Source organism: Gobius niger (assembly GCF_951799975.1).
Source record: "Gobius niger genome assembly, chromosome: 11".
NCBI classification, from domain to species: Eukaryota; Metazoa; Chordata; class Actinopteri; order Gobiiformes; family Gobiidae; genus Gobius; species Gobius niger.
Window position 1 is genome coordinate 4,743,269 of NC_136862.1, and position 18,308 is coordinate 4,761,576.

The 18,308-nt window shown below is 40.7% G+C and overlaps 1 protein-coding gene across 3 annotated transcripts in view; it reads left to right on the forward strand.

Moving 5' to 3' along the window:
* Window positions 1-2,848: 2,848 nt before the first annotated feature.
* Window positions 2,849-18,308, forward strand: part of ncam1a (neural cell adhesion molecule 1a) — a 615,586-nt gene continuing 600,126 nt past the window's right edge. For 2 of the 3 annotated variants that reach the window (XM_079565591.1, XM_079565592.1), the window contains exon 1: window positions 2,849-3,166. In XM_079565591.1, coding sequence (XP_079421717.1) covers window positions 3,109-3,166 — 58 coding nt within the window. In that variant the 5' untranslated portion in view covers window positions 2,849-3,108. The remainder of the gene's footprint in view (window positions 3,167-18,308) is intronic. The other variant, XM_079565593.1, reaches the window with a different exon arrangement.

Here is an 18,308-nt window from a genome sequence, read left to right on the forward strand (position 1 = left end):
TCCTCTACCACCGCCAGTGTCCACTCCGGGGGTAAGACTCTCCTACATTCATGCATTTATTTCTGTGAGTCTTTTCAGGGTGAAATGGGTGCTCTCGTAAAGTAAAACTGAACCACTTAAGCACGTGCTACTTTCTTTGCACATGAGCAGCGCTATATTTATGATTATACCATGGTCTGGGTGAATACTCGATTCTGATTGGCTGATGGGTGCTAACAAGCGTGCATTATTTTCGTATAACCGCACACGTAGTCCGGTAGTTAAATCACTGGGATATCACTCCGCTGTGGGCATCGCCATAGCAACGCATGACACAGCTGAATCAGATAAACACGTAATTAGTGACTGACAGGAACTTATGAGATGGATTTTGTTTAATTTCAACGTTTTTGGCCAAAACAAAATGATTGATAAATGGGAAGTATGAGAGTGAGCAGCTAGGTTAGCCTACTGTTAATAAAATATGAGCTTTCCATTTCTATTGAAAAAGGTTAAGGCACTATTCATAATTTTCAGGCGTACATAAAATGATCCTGCATTTAAACATATTTGTCTGGATTAGTAAAGTCAATCATAAAAGTTTCAGTTCGTGGGGCCCGGGTGTAAGCGGACTCCACCGCAGCTGTTTCCATAAACAGTTGAGCTCGTTGAGCTAGCTAGCTAGCTTCAGGTTAAACAGCGTAAAAGTGAAATAACTCCTGCCCATGAGTGCCGCATATCGGTGTTTACTTCCACGGAAAAGGGCCGGGTTAGTCCTGTTGTGTTGTGATTCTGTGCTGATGTTGTGTCGTTGAGCCTGACTGAGATCCTCGTAGCTGCGGAGAATGACTCGCTCTGAGACGAGCCTTCAGTGACCGGCTAATAACCCGCATAAAATAGTCCCGGTGGTCTGGCATATTTAGTGAGTTTAGTAAATGAAACAAATACTTATTATAAATGTTACGTTTGTGGGACCATGGTATAAGCGGATTAAACAACTCGGAGCCGTGCATTCGACGGTTATAATGCTCTTCGCGGAGTAACACCACTCCACTGCGCGTCGTGGTGTTCTTGACTCCGCGTCGTGCATTATAACCGTCGAATGCACGGCTCCGAGTTGTTTAATCCTTACTTAACACAATAAATTTAGCATTAGCATTTATTGAGCTAATATTTTCATTCATTGGGTGATATCCCCTCATTATATTTTGCAGAAAATTACTTAAAAAAAATTGTGAGATCTCTAAAAATATCTCTAAAAAACAAACTAAACTAAAAACGGACACACTTTTTCCCAACAAAATAAAAATAAAAACATTGATGACAATAGGGACAAGCAAACCCACTCACTGTGACGACTGGATGATTTTCCTGATATTGACGGTTGATAACTATTTACTGCAACAAGACTTCACCTCTTAACCCCCACCTGAACCAAGCACATTCGTGGCTTACCCAAATCTAAAAGCGTCTTGAAAAAAAGCATCAAAATAGCAACAAAAACAAGAATGGAAACATAACAAAATTGCAACAAAAAGGGAAAAAAAGTGACAAAAATTGGACAAAAAATGGACAAAAACGTGACAAAAAAGCAACAAAAAATTGGACATAAAATGGACAAAACTGTGACAAAAAAAGCAACCAAAAAAAATGGACAAACAATTGAAAAAATGTGACAAAAAAGCCACAAAAAGCCACAAATATCAACAAAAATGTGACAAAAAAAGCCAGAAGACATGACAAAAATGCAACAAAAAATTGACAAAAATGTGACAAAAATGTGACAAAAAAGCAACAAAAATGTGACAAAAAAGCAACAAAATATTGGACATAAAATGGACAAAATTGTGACAAAAAAAGCAAAAAAATGGACAAAAAATTGAAAAAAAAATGTGACAAAAAAGCCACAAAAAAGCCACAAATATCAACAAAAATGTGACAAAAAAGCCAGAAAACATGACAAAAATGCAACAAAAAAAGCAACAAAAATTGACACAAATGTGACAAAAAAGCAACAAAAAATTGGACATAAAATGGACAAAACTGTGACAAAAAAGAAAAAAAAATGGACAAAAAATTGAAAAAAACTGACAAAAAAGCCACAAAAAAGCATAACAAAAAACATAACAAAAAAGCCAGAAAACATGACCAAAAATGCAACAAAAAAGCACAAAAAAATGGACAAAAATGTGACAAAAACACAACAACAAAAGCCACAAAAAAAGCAACAAAAATATGATGAAAAAAATGTGTTGAAAAAGAATGTGGAACAACATGGCAACAACGAGAGGGGGAAAAAAAAAATCCGTTTTGTAGGTCTTAGCTTTCAAATGAGGCGATAGACTGCCCTAGAGTCTGTAAACTCCATCCGATAAGCTTTTAGATTTGGGTAAAGCTGGACTGGAGAAAATGCACTTGGTCAAGGCGGAGAGTGAGCTTGGTACTCCAAGCCAATAAACTTTCATGTAAAGTATGTGTGGCTTTTGTGGTCTGTTGGACTGTTGTACTAAAACAGAACAGTGGAACATCCCGCCCCCTTTGTTTAGGTGCGAGTTATTACGCAGAACATGCACTGACTAATGCAAAACAAAGCGGCACCAAATCCACTTCAAAGCACAATCCCCTTTAAAGTTGCAGTGTTGTAGCGGTTAATTCGGGTCCTTTAATTAGTCCTGACCGCGTGCCCCCGTCCACGTCTCTCCCCCCTGTGCGTAAAGCGCGCACACTAAAACCCTGCGTAATCCGAATTACCGAAGAGTCTGCTGGCCATCTGCCGTCTCCAGCGGCTCTAGGCACTATTTTGTTCATCCCCTGCCCGCCCCCCCTTAGCCTCTCTCTCTCTCTCTCCTCTCCCTTCGCCTGTGTGGGGCGGAGTAATTCTGCTCTGCTCAGTGCGTGCGCGCGCGTGTGTGTGTGTGCTACGGTCGCTACTGCTGCTGCTGCTGCTGCTGCTGCTTGTCACTCATTGTGCTGCGAACACGAGTGGCGACAATAAACTCCTCAGCCTCTCTCTGCTTCTCTTGGGAACAATCTCTGGACCTCTTCTTCTTCTTCTTGGGGCATCCTCGCTGCCGCTGCTGGGTTTATTACCGGAACGCTCCATCCAAGGACACTCTACCGACCGCGGGGATGACGCTTCTGCGCACGCTGGACCTCGTCTGGGGGCTGCTGTGGCTGGGCTGCGCAGGTAAGGCGATCCAGCCGGGAGGCACCACACAACAGGCACGACAGGGGCAGGTGGTGGGGGAGCGATGGTGATGGTGGGGAAGTCGACGCAGGGGGAGAGAGGAGGAGGAGGAGGAGGAGAGGAGCAGCATCACAAGCTCCCGTGTTTGCTTGTGTGTGTTTTGTTGGTTTGGCACGTTGCGCACTCCGGGGAGAAAAGTTTGCTTTGCGCCGTCGCTGCGGTGGAGCGAGTTTTGGGCGAGCTGGAAGGGGGGGGGTGAGGGGATGCTCCGGGAGAGACGGAGGTTGTTTGTGTGCTGGAAGAGTCTGAGCGCGCTTTTGTAACGGGAGTGAGCGAGTGGAGGAGTCGTGGCACACAGCGCAAGTGCGCAGAGCCCGGTTTGAAACCGTTAAAACGTGGCGCGGACGCAGCGCTATAAATGGCAAGTTATGCGCGGTCTGTTTGGATTGTTAATAAATGATGCGGCGGGTTTGCGACGCGCTGGTTCATTCTTGTGTCGGGATCGGAGTGTCGCTCTGAATCCACATAGCGCGAGCTGGCTGCCGCTGGTCCCTGTTTGGTCATATATAGCGCAGAGGTGATGATGTGGAGAGATACGAGCGCGCGGCGCAGAGGAGAGAATCATGTGAGGAGACCGAACTAAACAGTCCTGAAAGATACGAATAAGATACAGCAGGCATTGAAGAGAAATAGTTTTCCCTCAGGACTTTTTGCTTCAGAGCACATGCTGTTTGCTCCATATTGCGCCAACATGTGTCCAAAGGAGGCACGTCATGGAATAAAAGATGCGGACACATTTTTGGCACGCTTTTGTCATTCTAGCTGCTCGGTTCTTTTGACAACTTTTGAAGATGAATGAAGTGTTCTGGAAATAGATGAATTGTCTGGTGGGGAAAGTTGGAGTAAAGCGCAGAATACAGAATAATGAATATAAATAAACTGCTATGAAGTTGTCTATGTTAGTGTGTGATTGACATTTTCATGATATCCTCTATACTGGTAATGTAAATAACAGCCTGGCCCATATTGTTTACTACTCCGAGAATAGTAGTGGGACAAGAAGTGTGATGGAAAGTGACAACAATTCCAGCAGCATTTCATTTGCTCATTTTAACCTAAACCCATATCAATGGGTCACAAAAAGTCTTATCCAGAAATCAATGGATATTATGTCACTTTCTGTCTAAATCTAGATCAGCTCTCTTGGCAACGTTGCAAAAGTGGGACATTACCTAAATCAGAAGAGGGACAGGTGGTCTCCCCTCAGGTTTTCGAAAGGTATAGTCATCTGGACAGTGCTGGACTGGGGCGTAGTTGCTTGTGGATTCAAACTTAAAGGTGCCGTATGATGCAATATGGATGTGTAAGAGCATTCATGTTGTATACTGTGATGTACGATCTGCAGCCCGATTTCTAATGCCATAACACAAAGTTTTACATTTATTTACAAAAAAAAAAATGGTGGGAGAACTTGAAGGAAACACATGGACAAAGGGGCAAACTCCACACGGACTGGCAGGAGTGCTATATACAGTAATTAGGCTCTACAACGCCAAACTGTGAAGGAAATATATAATATTTAGCAATAGTTCGTAAACATGTCAGAAGACTGGTGATTAGGGAACGGCCGTGAGGAGCAAATCGTCGAGACAGCAAATCTTTTTAGGCAATACAATATCCTTCACAAGCGACAGCATTTCCTGTCTCCATGGGGTTTTATTGGGTTTAACACCTGCTAACCCTGCAGCGCTCCGTCATCTTTCCCACGCTTATTCATTCACAAATATTGACATGTTCAGTATCTACTTCAGACAATGCAGTAATCCAAATATGGTCATGTCCTTTGTGGGAGACGGCTAAATACGGGAGAAATATCCAGGCGCATTACAAAATCTTTTCTGTTTTCTCAAAGTTAGGTTTTCTATTTCACTCTTGCGACTGTATCTCTAAGTTTTTGTCTGATTTATTCATTCATCATTATTTATTGATGAAGCTCAACACTGTTGTGTCGTCTGCAAACTTGATGAAGAGGTTTGAGTCGTACTTTGGAGTGCAGCCATGGCTCAGCAGAGTGAACAGGAGGGGGCTCAGCACACAGCCTTGGGGAGTGCCCATGTTCTGCGTGATGGTTCTACCTTTGAACTACAAAAAAACAGGGTGAAATTTAGAATTTTACTATTTTCTTCACTTATTCAAAAGCGACAGATCCAAAATCCTCTCTGAAAGACGAATACATCAACAAAATAAAAGCATAAATTGAAATCTATTTAGATTTGGTAGCTGAAAGAGGCAATTCTGGCAATTTTATGCATTAAATCCCGTATTTCTACATAAAAACACAAAATGACAGAAAACTTGCAATTCATTTTTTCCTCATATTTATGTCATAAATCTACACCGGAAGTTTCACATTTATATCTCAGGATTTCTTTTTCCCCCCTATTCACCTGCAGCATCTCCCCTTAAGCTCCTTGACACATTGAAGAACTCAATCACAGAAATCTTGGCGACGTTTCCAGCCTTTACAGATCTGCATTTCAACCTGAGCTCCATTTGTCTTCGGGCCTGGACCAGAGCCATGACTTACCGAGCCCTTAAGTAGTTTAAAAGCAGACTTGAGCTGAGTTGTCCAAACAGCGGGTCAGGATTGAGAGGATTGCTCTGGATGTGGTTTTGGGAAGTGACCAGAACGCATTAATTAGTGTTCTGTGTCTCTGGCTGTTGAGACTTGGACGTTTTTTTTGATGATGTAACGAGCTGAAACGGAAGAAAAGTTTGGTAAATGTTGACTGTTTTGTGATCAAAGTGGTAGATGTAAGCAGCTTTGCTTCTGGCTGCATATTTCAATTACAAGACCTAATTAGAATATGACAAATCAGCATGGAAAGACTACTGTGGCACATGGAATTATTTGTTTGAAACATGTACATCTTGGACAGCATGCTATGGAGCAAACATTTTTCATATGTACTAAATGAGAGTAGTTTGTATGCAAGTTTGTGGGTCTGAAATGCCGCTCACAGAACTTTATATCATCAGCTAGATGTTTGTTGCAGTAGCTAAGCGTTCACACATTCTTTTGTGGTGTCTGTGGGCTACAGACCACACTATGCACTATGTGCTAATGCAAAAGTATGTGATTGTGAGTTGGTGGTGGGTGAATAGATAGATAGATAGATAGATAGATAGATAGATAGATAGATAGATAGATAGATAGATAGATAGATAGATAGATAGATAGATAGATAGATAGATAGATAGATCAGTTTTAGTTTAACATTTACTAGCTTTGTTAAATTCTACCCTTGTTTTGGTCCTGATGGGGTGTTTTTTCAGTCTTCTTTTGACACAATTTGCTGAAAAAACCCCGGAACATATCATTTTTGGTGAAATATCGCAATAATAGATAGATAGATAGATAGATAGATAGATAGATAGATAGATAGATAGATAGATAGATAGATAGATAGATAGATAGATAGATACTTTATTGATCCCGAAGAAGTTGTGTTCTTTTAACATGAGAAGTTAAAAAACACATTTAAAAAAGCAATAAATCCAAGAGAAGTTAAGGCACTGCGAGACAATGTTAAAGACATTTCCCCCTCTCCACCTCCTCTGCTCCTCCCTGACATGGCTCTGTTATAAAGCCTGATGGCATGAGGGACAAAAGAGTTCTTCAATCTGTCCTTGGAGCATGTCAGAGCGAGGAGTCTGGAGCTCACGTTGCTTCTCTGGCAGGAGAAGACTGAGTTAAGGGGGTGGGGCTCTGATTGGACAGGATCGCCCTGATCTCAGAGAGCGTCCTCTGCTCCACCACCTCCTCCACTGAGTCCAGGCCCAGTCCAACCACAGAACCCGCCTTCCTAATGAGCCGCTTCAGCCTCAGAGTGTTCCTTTTCCCCCCAACAAACAACAGTATAAAAAAAGAACAATGGATACAATCGGCTGATAAAACATGTACAATAACTCAGAACAGCCCCTGAATGAGGCCAGCCGTCTAAGAAAGTACATCCTACTCTGCCCCTTCTTGTAAACAGCGTCCATGTTGGCTGCCCAGCTCAGCTTGTTGTCCAACTGCAGCCCCAGGTTCTCATAGGTGGAAACCACTTCTACCGAACAGGGTGGTGTGCTCAGTTTGGCAGCCAGGCTTTGGTCAGGCATCCCACTTTGATCCTCAATCCCAAACTTTGAAATGAGTTTTGGGATCGCATTATTAGTTTGTTTAGATGATGCAAGAGATGAGCGTAAATCACAGCTTCACACCAGTGGCAATACTGCGAAGAAACGTTTTCAAAGTTCTCGGACTGCACTTGGCAACAGCTTTGGAGATCCTTCCTCTTTGCACGTCCCCTTTGAGCTACAGTGGGGTGCAGGGTTTTGGCATCCCGGATCAAACTTTAGGCACTCCAAATCAACATGTCTTATGATGTGAATAATGAAACAAAAGGGAGGTGGTAGAGGAGACATAACAATAAGGTTTTAATCCCATCATTCTATGTAAAAATTGCCAGAGCCAAAGAGAATTTCTGCCTCGTAGCCCCCAAATATGGCACGCATTGCTGCTTTGAATGCTTTTCTATGCAGCCAAGAGTCTTTCAGTTCTAGTTTCAGCCCTTTCTTCCTTACGAAAGTCTTCCAGAATTGAGAGATTTCTCCGCTGTATGCACTGCTCTTGGTTTATCCACAGATCTTCAATGTTGTTTATGTCAGCCCAGAACCCTCAGACTGCGCCTCTTGACGTAATCCATCCTGGAGCTGCGTTTACGATCATTACCCATTCGTTGGAGCCATTTGCTTTGTAACATCAGCTTTTTCACAGATGGTGCTGCGTTTTTCCTTCAGGATTTGTAAGAAATTAATTTAATCCATTCTTTGTTCTACCCATGAGACGTTCCCTGCGCCACTGGCTGCAGCACAACCCCCGGGATTAACAGTTTGGACAGATGTTCATGAAATTCTGTGCCCCTTCTCCTCCAAACGGACCTTTGCTCATTCTGGTCAACATGTTCTACAGTTGGATGCAAAGGTTTAGGCATAACATTTAATAAGATTTATGCCTCTTAACTCCCACCTGTTTTCTCCTGTTCTCCAAATTCTCCAAATCTAAAAGCTTCTTCAAAATAGCGACACAAAACGAGAAGAAAATGAGGATGTAAATTGACAAAAATGACAAAAATCCAGCAAAAAAAAAGACAAAAATCCAGCAAAAAGTGACAAAATAGTGACAAAAATCCAGCAAAAAAAAGACAAAAATCCAGCAAAAAAGTGACAAAAATCCAGCAAAAAAAAGACAAAAATAAAAAAAAGTGACAAAAATACCATAAAAAAGACAAAAATCCCCAAAAAGTGACAAAAATCCAGCAAAAAAAAGACAAAAATCAAGCAAAAAAGTGACAAAAATCCAGCAAAAAAAAGACAAAAATCCCCCAAAAAGTGACAAAAATCCAGCAAAAAAGTGACAAAAATACCAGCAAAAAAAGACAGAAATAACAGCAAAAAATTGACGAAAGAGCAGGAAAAAATGTGACAAAACAGCAACAAAAAAGTGACAATAATCCAACAAAAAGTGACAATAATCCAGCAAAAAAGTAACAAAAGTGCCATAAAAAAGTGACAAAAACACATAAGGGAAATTAAAAGTGACGACAATGGCAAAGAGGAGAGAATGCATTTGGTTTTGGCGGGTGGTAAGCTTTTGGCTGAAATGAGCAAAGGTCTTTTTGGAGAAGAATATTCATGAATATTCATCATTATAAGTAGCATTTCTATTTGAATACAAAGGAGGAATGGCTACAGAATAACCCTGGTGGTATTACATTCATTCTACATGCAAACAATGGTTTCTGTGATTATAAAAAACATCATGCAGACGACAGAAAGATGCTTTAGTTAAGGTCATCAAAGTCCGATGTGCTTCTCTTTGTTTCGGTAATCTATCATGGTCACCTCGTCGTAGCGCCACATATGGAACCCTTATGTGCACCGATTTGAATAGAGTATTGTTTCCCACCACCTTGAGATTTGTTTTCCATGAAAGAACAACGGTGAACAGTTGAAGATGTCCATTTAACACAACATTAGCCGCCCTTTTTCAAATATTTATACTGTGAACATAGAGTTGAGATTTCCCGATCAATCCGAACCGGCTCCCCCCTTCGCTCCGTCTTCTCTTTCTTTTCCACTTAGCCGTCCATTCTTAGCATTTTTGGCGCTAAAATGTGAGCGCCGTGTTGACACTGCGTCCTTGACTCAATTCACTGTTTGTTTTATTTCTCGGCATTTGGAGGGAAGTCGGCGTCTATTCAGCGGCTCTGAATAGACATTATGCACAAAGAGGTCCAATCCGGGAGCTCCCAGGGTTATAAAACAGGGGGGAATCGGGGACGAAGGGGGGGTTCGAGGGTTCAATTCTCCTACGTAAACACCAACCCCCCACCTCTTATCGCTACGAGACACAACCCCTGCCCCCACGGCTCACATGTACATGGCTGTGTCAAGTGTGGCAGGAGACATGGATTTTATTGATCTGCATTCACGGTTTGTTTCAAAATAAAGTTATTATCTGATATTCTGCAACAAACCGACTCATTTAACGTCTCGATTCTTCAATTGGAAATGTGCTTTCTTTCATTCCAAATTATCGTTATTTGGAGACACAATATCAGTGTGGCAAGGTCTTCCATCTTCTTTTTGCTAACAATGGCTGAATAAAACAAACAGGAATATGCAAATGTTCAGTTTTAGTCATGATTTTCTTTTAGTTTAATGTCTGTCTTGTTTTCATTCTGATTTAGTACTTTTTTGGCCTGACAAATTCATTACCATGTAAATGTATTCAGTGGAATGTGCTGTGCTGAAACAGTGAAGAAAAAACATCAATAATGTCCTAATTGCTGCATCAAAGTTGACATCTCATGCAAAATCCACTGGAGGTTTGAACCATGTTTGAACACACTGAGTGACGCGCTGTTTTGGGGATTTAGCTGTTGAGTGCCAACAATTCAGACCATTTGTCATCATATTTGTAGCACCACAGCATATTCTATGTTATAGTTCGTTTTAAAGGTGAGACTTTAAACTCTCCATAGGTGAAAACAGTTTAATTCTACGTGCCTCGGTTTCCTGAGAAATCTAAGCTAAATCACAGATTTTTTTCTAGATTCAGAGATAGTGTTTTATGAAACTCTCTCCTCTCTGGACGGACACTAACATTATGGGAAGAGGCAAATGCCTAAATATATTCGTTTCAAGTCAACTTTCAACGACAACATTGTGCGTGTTATCGATCGCTTTATGGTGTGTGCATTTAAACAGCCTGGTTCTCGGATTGAAGACTTTAACAGGATGTTTCTCAGCCGTCCTTGGACCGATTTTAACCATTTAAAAACTCAGAGAAATGTTAAAATCTCAACTGTTTCGATCTTTCCATGAGAAGCCGCTCTGCTTTGTCAAACGCGAGAGAGAAGTGTCAGGTTTACAGCTGTTCCCTACGCAACACCACGCCCCCTCAGATAAAAAAAAACAAGAAAAGAAACGCAATAATATATGAAATGTCCAAATCCTGACTCTTCACAAGTTTTTGATCGTCATTTATTTCACTTCTGTTCATCACAGAGCTACAAAATCACACATAAGGTGTATTAGAGTGTCTAGTTTTGTAATAATAATTTAAAAAAATCCTGTCAATGTGTTAACAAAGCCAGAATTGGAGTAATATTTCACAACATTTATGCAGTTTTGAGCAATCCTCAGGCAAAACTGTCAAATTTAGCTGTTTCTTCTTCTACAGTGTCAGCGCCTCTTTCTGCACTTCCTGTTAAAACTCAAAAACTGTCCACATTTTTAAAGCCAATAATCCAACATTATCGATTATCTGAGCTGCTCTGTGCTCAAAGTGTGTTCATCAGGCACTGCTGGAGCTGCACCTTAGTATTATGTTTTAATGATTCCTATAGCTGCCACCAGGAGGAGCCCCAGTCACCAGCTTTTCACCAGCTCTTTCGCCCGGATTCCAATGTTACCATTTATATCTTACAGAGACATATTTTCTAGTTATAAAACGTAAAACAAAGATGCAGTGTTGCATCATTTACCATCTTGTTTTGATGATGGGAGACCGTGACCACTGCGCAAAGCCTTCTCCAGCACATCCCAAAGAATCTCAATGGGGTTAAAATCTTGACTCTGATGTGGCCAATCCACCTCATGCTCCCTGAACCACGTTTTCCCAATGTGAGACTGAAGAATCCTGGCATTGTCATTGTGGAATATGCCCGTTCTATCAGGGAAAAAGAGATCCATGGATGAAATAGCACAACCTTTCCAGCATACACAGACATGGACAAAGGAGGACTTGTTTGAAAGCTTGAAATCTCTAGTACCTAACACAAACTATAGCAAGTTCCTACGACTTTGTATATCCATTTACAAACCTTACACCCCTTTAAAGCCATGAGAGCTCGATAAACCATTGCCGAGTGTTTTCAAAAAGCTCTTCTAGCAAAGCAGCAGAGGACTCTCACACATGTTCCAAACACAGACAGGTCTCGATAGCGTTTTCTGAGATATTGGGCCTATTAGGAGAAAGAGGGTGATTATCTGAAACCGTGGAGGGCTTTCATTCCGCACTTCCACACTGACTCGGGGCTGTATTGAGCGATGGGGGAAGAAGGAGAGCGATTCAGACAACATGACTCAGGCTGCCGCGTCTATTTATTAAGATTATAGCAATAAGCTGCCGGCGTGCTGCGTGGAGATGCGAGCACCACCCATCGACACTAGAAGCAGTTTAGTCTAAATTGCTTGTTACATCGGATTTGCGGGGGGGAAAAAAACACGTTGAATACTCTTCCGTTTCAAGAGGGCGATGCTGAAGTCGTAATTTAACTTGTGATGAGTGATGTTACAGATAATCAAATCAATGACTTTAAGAGAGAAATGTCATAGTTTTTTAGCCATGTTATAAGACTGTGGTTCTGGTCATTTCTTCTACTCCTGCACATTTTTAAAGGCTACAATCATCCAACGTATCGATTCGTTCTAAGTGTGTTTCCTAAGTTACCTAAGTAATGGATTGACTGCGGAATTCTTCCGCAGTCAATTATTGGTTTTCATGTTCTTTATTATTATTCCTCTTCCATCTTTTCCCCGATTTTCTAGAGCTTTCAGCACCTTCATGCTTTGTGCAATTTATGCAAGTTATGCATCAAAACGTTCCGCATGTTGAGGAGAAGGGTGCTATTACTTTTGGGACTTCTGCAACTTACGGTTTTTCCGCAATCGGCCAAAATGTCGGAGATTTTTCCCATTGACTTATAATGGGGCTGCCGCAAATCCATGCTTTTCTGCACTTTTTTCTGCATTTTATGCAATTTCTGCACTTTGTGCATGTTCAGCTTCTGCAACTTGTGGGTTTTGAGAAAAAATTGGCCTTCTGCAGTTTTCCAGTTTTTTTATACGAGAGTTTGAAATTTTTGCATTGGTGTGTATGGGGGAATCCAGCCAATGGGGAGACTCCAGGCCTTTCAGCCATTTGTGCAGCTTCTGCCAATCAAGCACTGAGGCCATTTCAACAGTTTGACCAGTTTATGGAATATAAAAGTTTATGCAACATTAATAATTTATGCAAATTAACCACTTTATGGGATTTAACCAGTTAATGCATTTTAAACCGTTTATGCAACTGAAGAGTTTATGCCATTTAGGATTTATGAATTTTAAAGAGTTTATGCAAGTTACACAATTTATGCAAATTAACCCATTCATGCATTTTACCACTTTATGCAGTTTATACAGTTTATGCAACATGACATTTTATGCATTTTACCAGTTTATGCAAATAAAATTATGCAAATTAAGCAATGTATGCAATTTGAACAGTTTATGCAATTTCTGCATTCGCTTCCCGCAATTCCGCAGTCAATCGCAATGGCGCAGCCATTGCATTTCTAGTTCCCACTGCTGCCTGAAGGGGGAGCGCTAGGCAAAGTCCTCACTAGCCTCTGTGTTCCAGGGGTAAGGGGACTTATTTCAGCTTAAAACTAGAATTCCAATATTTATTTCAAAGGAAAGCTAGTTTTGATGATGTTTTTCAGTAACAGGTTTGATTTTGAGAGCATTTTCATCACAAAACACTAGGAGTGTTACAATATATCGATTTTCCGATATATCGCGATATTTTGCGGGACGATACGATACATTTTATTCTTTTTTTGTTATTAGTAATTTTATTTTAAGGACAGACAATGCAACAAAACAACACAATAGACAAATTAGAGTAAGAGATAAAATAAAATAAAACAACATCAAATAAAATGAAATAAAATATAATAATATATAATAATAATAGCGATACTTTTGATGACGTCATGCATATTAATGATGCAGCAGTGGTCCACTGATTTCACAGTCAATTGAGGCCAATAATGATGAAGAATCCAGTCAGACCAGCAGGGGGCAGCACTACAGTTTTAAGCACTTGGACCAAACACTGTCATGCAAATATATTATACATTTGATGATAGTTTATAAAAATATGAAAAAGATGAATTTGGGTTTGATTTATTCCTTTTGAAATAGGACGGTGGTTTCTTGTTTATTTAAATGTAAATGTCACTGACAGATCTATAGACCCATTTTCAGTGTCACGGATCATTTATACAGAAAAAGAGGTTCAAAGCACATGTAAAGAAAAGTAAATGATGAATAATAATAAAATAAAATGTTTAATGGTGATGGATTATTTTTGCGCAATATATCGATTATCACAGTATCGGTGTGTCGTGAGATTATCTTTATCGTAAGCCATGTATCGAATCATATCGAATTGAGAGCTACCCAGAGTTTCTCAGTTTAGTTGGTCACTTTGTCATAATTTTGTCCAGATTCTCCAGGTCGGGGGCTCTTGGCCGATAAATGAATGACTGGGCGGTGGCAACTTGACTGCCACCGGACCGGAGGCCCCAATACACACTAATGGAATCACGAAGAAGAAGCTAACATGCTAACGGGCAAAGCTAGCTGCGGGCTAACATCACTTTAAACAGTATTTACAGCTAAGTTTGAGTGATTTTTTTTTAGTATTTACTCTCCAAGACAATTAAAAAGTTAAAAAAATCGTAACTTGCTACGACACCTACAGTTACGCTTATGGCCTCTAGGGGCAAGAGTTACTTAGTACTGCTTTAATGTAGCCTAATAGTCACGTAGCCAAGGATATTGTGTTGAAAAGTCCAGTGATTCTTGTGGAATGCTACAGTTACAGCACAGTTTATTCATGGTAAACCCCATGAAACATCTCGTTTGCATAGTATCGGATATTAAATACTCAGATCCCAAGTATCGGTATCGTAAGTAGGCTTTCCCTTACTTGTCTTACTATTTCAACACAATAAAGGCAAATCCTTATTGTTTCCACTTAATAGTTAACAAGTTTTAGTTTAAATGTTTGCAGATCGTGACATGGAAAGCAGAAAAAGTGGATTTTGTTCGATGTGAGATATTTAACATGGATATTAAAGCCCAGCCAAAGGGAGCCCGAGTGGAGAGGCCGGGCGTGATGTGTTGTGACTTCTCACGCCGCGGCGCTTCAGTCGCTGACAGGGTGATTGAGAGCCGCTTCCGTCGCTGTCTGTCGGGGTTTGGATGCACTCCAGAGAAATGGGGCTGAACAGTTTTCGGTGGGAAAGATCTTAACGCGATTATTGAGATCGTGATCAGATTCGCAGTCCGTGCACATTTCCGATCACGCCCAGCAGCGGGAAACTAAACACGCCTCATGAGTTCCGTTTGTAGATGTCCATAAAGCAGTGGTTTGAAAACTTTTTTATATCCATTTTAAACTTTTGTTGCAGTCAGTTTAGGTTTTCATATCAAAACAAGGCAGTATATGCATCACAATAGCCCGAATCTTTTCACATCTAAATAATGTTTGATTTTGTTGATACGTTAGTTACAAAGACTTTTTTTATTTTGGATCTTGTTTAGTTTTTGGATAAGCCAGTTCAAAGCTCCATAAATCAGGCTAGGAATTAGATATTAAAAATTCCCTTTGAATAAACCTGGAGGATTATTGTTAAGTACACGAAAGGAAAGTTTGGAGTCTGTAGGAGCTACTAAAGTGGAGATGTTGTTGTAAAGAAAACCAAGAAAACTGTCATATTTCTCATCTTTAGCCACAGCTACAGACACCGCCGTCTCCCTCAAATGACCATATTTGGATTGAAGCCTCGTGGTCGCCTTTTGTGCTATTTCACTAAACCATTTCAATACATATGATCCAAATAGTGTCAAAAGACTGAAATAGACTAGATGCACATTGGTCATGTTATGTTCACTGCTGCCACCTCAGGTCGTACGTGTAACTGCAGCTTCTATATTAAGCTTGTGCATGACGGCACTTAAAGCCACACCGCGTAGAATTTTACCCAAAAAATAAAATTGAAATACAAGCTTTTATTTTATGACAGATATTCTCAGCATTTAAAAATACCTCAAACAAACATGGGATTTTACTGTGAGCTACTCAGCTCTCCAAAGACATGACATAACTTTACCGGGAGTGGGTACGTCTCCAGCTCGTTTCCATGGAGATGTCGACTAAAGGCAGCCAAATTTGAGATTTAAACATGCAAATCCATTCATTGATTTCTCACTGCAGTAATAGCATTTCCTGTGTCGAGCTGCTCATTGGGAGCATGTTTTGTACCGTTGGCAACAGCATAGTCCAAAATGTTACACAGTGTACCTTTAAGTAATACCTGTTTGAGTGACGGTGCAGGATTTTAGAGGCAGTTGTGGTGAACATGTCTGAGCTCATCCCACACATTAGGACATGGCTGGAACATGTAGGGGGAGGAAAATACTTAGTTTAAACATTTTGAAACTCCGCATAGAGTCTCTTTAAAGAAAGACTACACCAGTCCCACAACAAGACTAAAATTGAAGTAAGTTCAAAGCATTGTTTGTTTTTGGCTTTGAGTTTGCAAAAAAAATGTCCACCTCAGTCCGATAAAGACTTTTGAGATGTTGCCATATACAGGTGCTCGTCACATAATTAGATTATCACGAAAAAGTGCATTTACTTCTGTAATTCAACTTAAACTGTGAAACTAATATATGATTCATTACATGCAAAGTGACATATGTAGCCTTCAGAGCCAGCTTAACCAATAGGCGAGCAGGGGCTGGAGCTCAGGGGCCAACCATAGTCAAGGGCCTATCAGAATTAAAGGGGAAAAAAAAGAAAGGTGATGTGTTGCGATGATTGTGCAAAGCTCCTATGTACCCAGAGTCGGCCCGCCCTACCTGGCCCAGAGAGATACATGTAGGAGTCGCAGGTTAGCATTAGGGTCAGGGTTTGCGCTGAGGGGGGGTGGGGCCTACAATTCTGTTAAAGCCCTGGGGCCTATGAGTACATTACGATGGGGCTGGTATAGCCTTTATTTGTTATGATTTTGTTGATTATGGCTCAGCTTGTAAAAACCCCAAATTAAAAATCGCAGAAAATTAGAATATTTTAAAAATGGACTGTAAGCCAAACAAAGGCTATACATATCTCACTTTCCATTTTAAGTTGAATTACAGAAGTAAATGCACTTTTTCATGATATTCTAATTATATAAGGAGCACCTGTATTGTGGCTTCCTGCGATGTGGATATTGCATCACCTATTATCGCAATATGTTTAGTTGATACCAAACACAAATCCATTACGAGACATAATTAATGGCAAACTCATCGTCCAGTAGTCTGCGTGTGTGTGATCCTGTTGTACACTACAGTGGACAGTTTAATTTAGCCCAGAGCTGGCAGTTAATCTAGTCGACGTTGGAGTATTATGAATATTTTGTCCCGTGCTTGTCGCAATCGAAGTTGATCCAAATGACATCGGGCCACCAAGCTACCAATTAGCCGCTCCGGTTAAATTGCCCGTCACAAACACAGTCGGTGATGTAAAAACTCGCCATGTGTGAAACGCTTTACAAACTTCAGCTTTATGCCTGTCTCCGGCGCCCTCGCTGACGGAGGCGCCTCAGATGAAGTCGGATGCAGACATGTTTTGCTTGGTCACACGTGTGTATAATCTCATATTTTACATGTTTAATGTTGCAGACTTTTGCTTACAACTTCGTAGCCATAAGACATAGAGGCTTATCGGCTTTTATTTTGGAATCTGTTTTTTCTGCTGAAGTGCTTACTAAACATGACTGTGTTGAATAAATCAGTCCTATGTCCCTCATAAATGATAAATCAGCTTTAGTAAAAGGCTCTATAACCAGAGATCTGCAACCAGTCGCTCTCTTGCCCTTTCTCGGCTTTCTACATTTCGACAAACTTAAATTTAAAGGTACTAGATACAAGTTCGTCATTTTGTACTCACTACTGCCACATCAGGTCATACGTGTAACTGCAGCTTCTATATTAAGCTCGTGCATGACGGCACTTAAGATCCTAAGTAACAACTTTTTGAGTGCAGGATTTTAGAGGCAGTTGTGGTGAACAGGTCTGGGCTCATTCTACACATACACTTTAAAGCAGTACTAAGTAACGTGTTTACCTTAATAAATCCTTTTCGTAGTCCCTGTGGGGGTAATACAAGTGTTTATGGGATGATGTGGTGTCTCTGGACAGAAAACCATGTTTGCAACTTGACTGCCACCGGTCCGGAGAAAGCAATACACACTAATGGAATCACGAAGAAGAAGCTAATATGCTAACGGGCAAAGCTAACTGAGGGCTAACGTCACTTTAAACAGTATTTACAGCCAAGTTTGAGTAAAAAAAAAAAAATTCCATTGTATAATTGGATGCACAGTAACCCTCTCTCCCTTCGCCTTTCCTGTCAGCGTAGTATTTACTCTCCAAGACCATTAATAAGTTAAAAAATCTTAACTTGCTACTACACCTGCAGTTGCGCTTATGGCCTCTAGGGGGAAGACTTACTTAGTACTGCTTTAAACTCCGTATAGTCCTCTTAAATAAAATAGTCAGGCAAAAGGCCTGCTGAAAAACACTGACCTATCCTTTAGCTTATGGTAAAGTTTTTCTTCAGAAATATCAAGAGATCTACATCGCAAGGGAGACGAAGACTGAACTTTTCAGGATGATGGTCAGGTCAAAAAAAGCAGTGCAGTGTTGG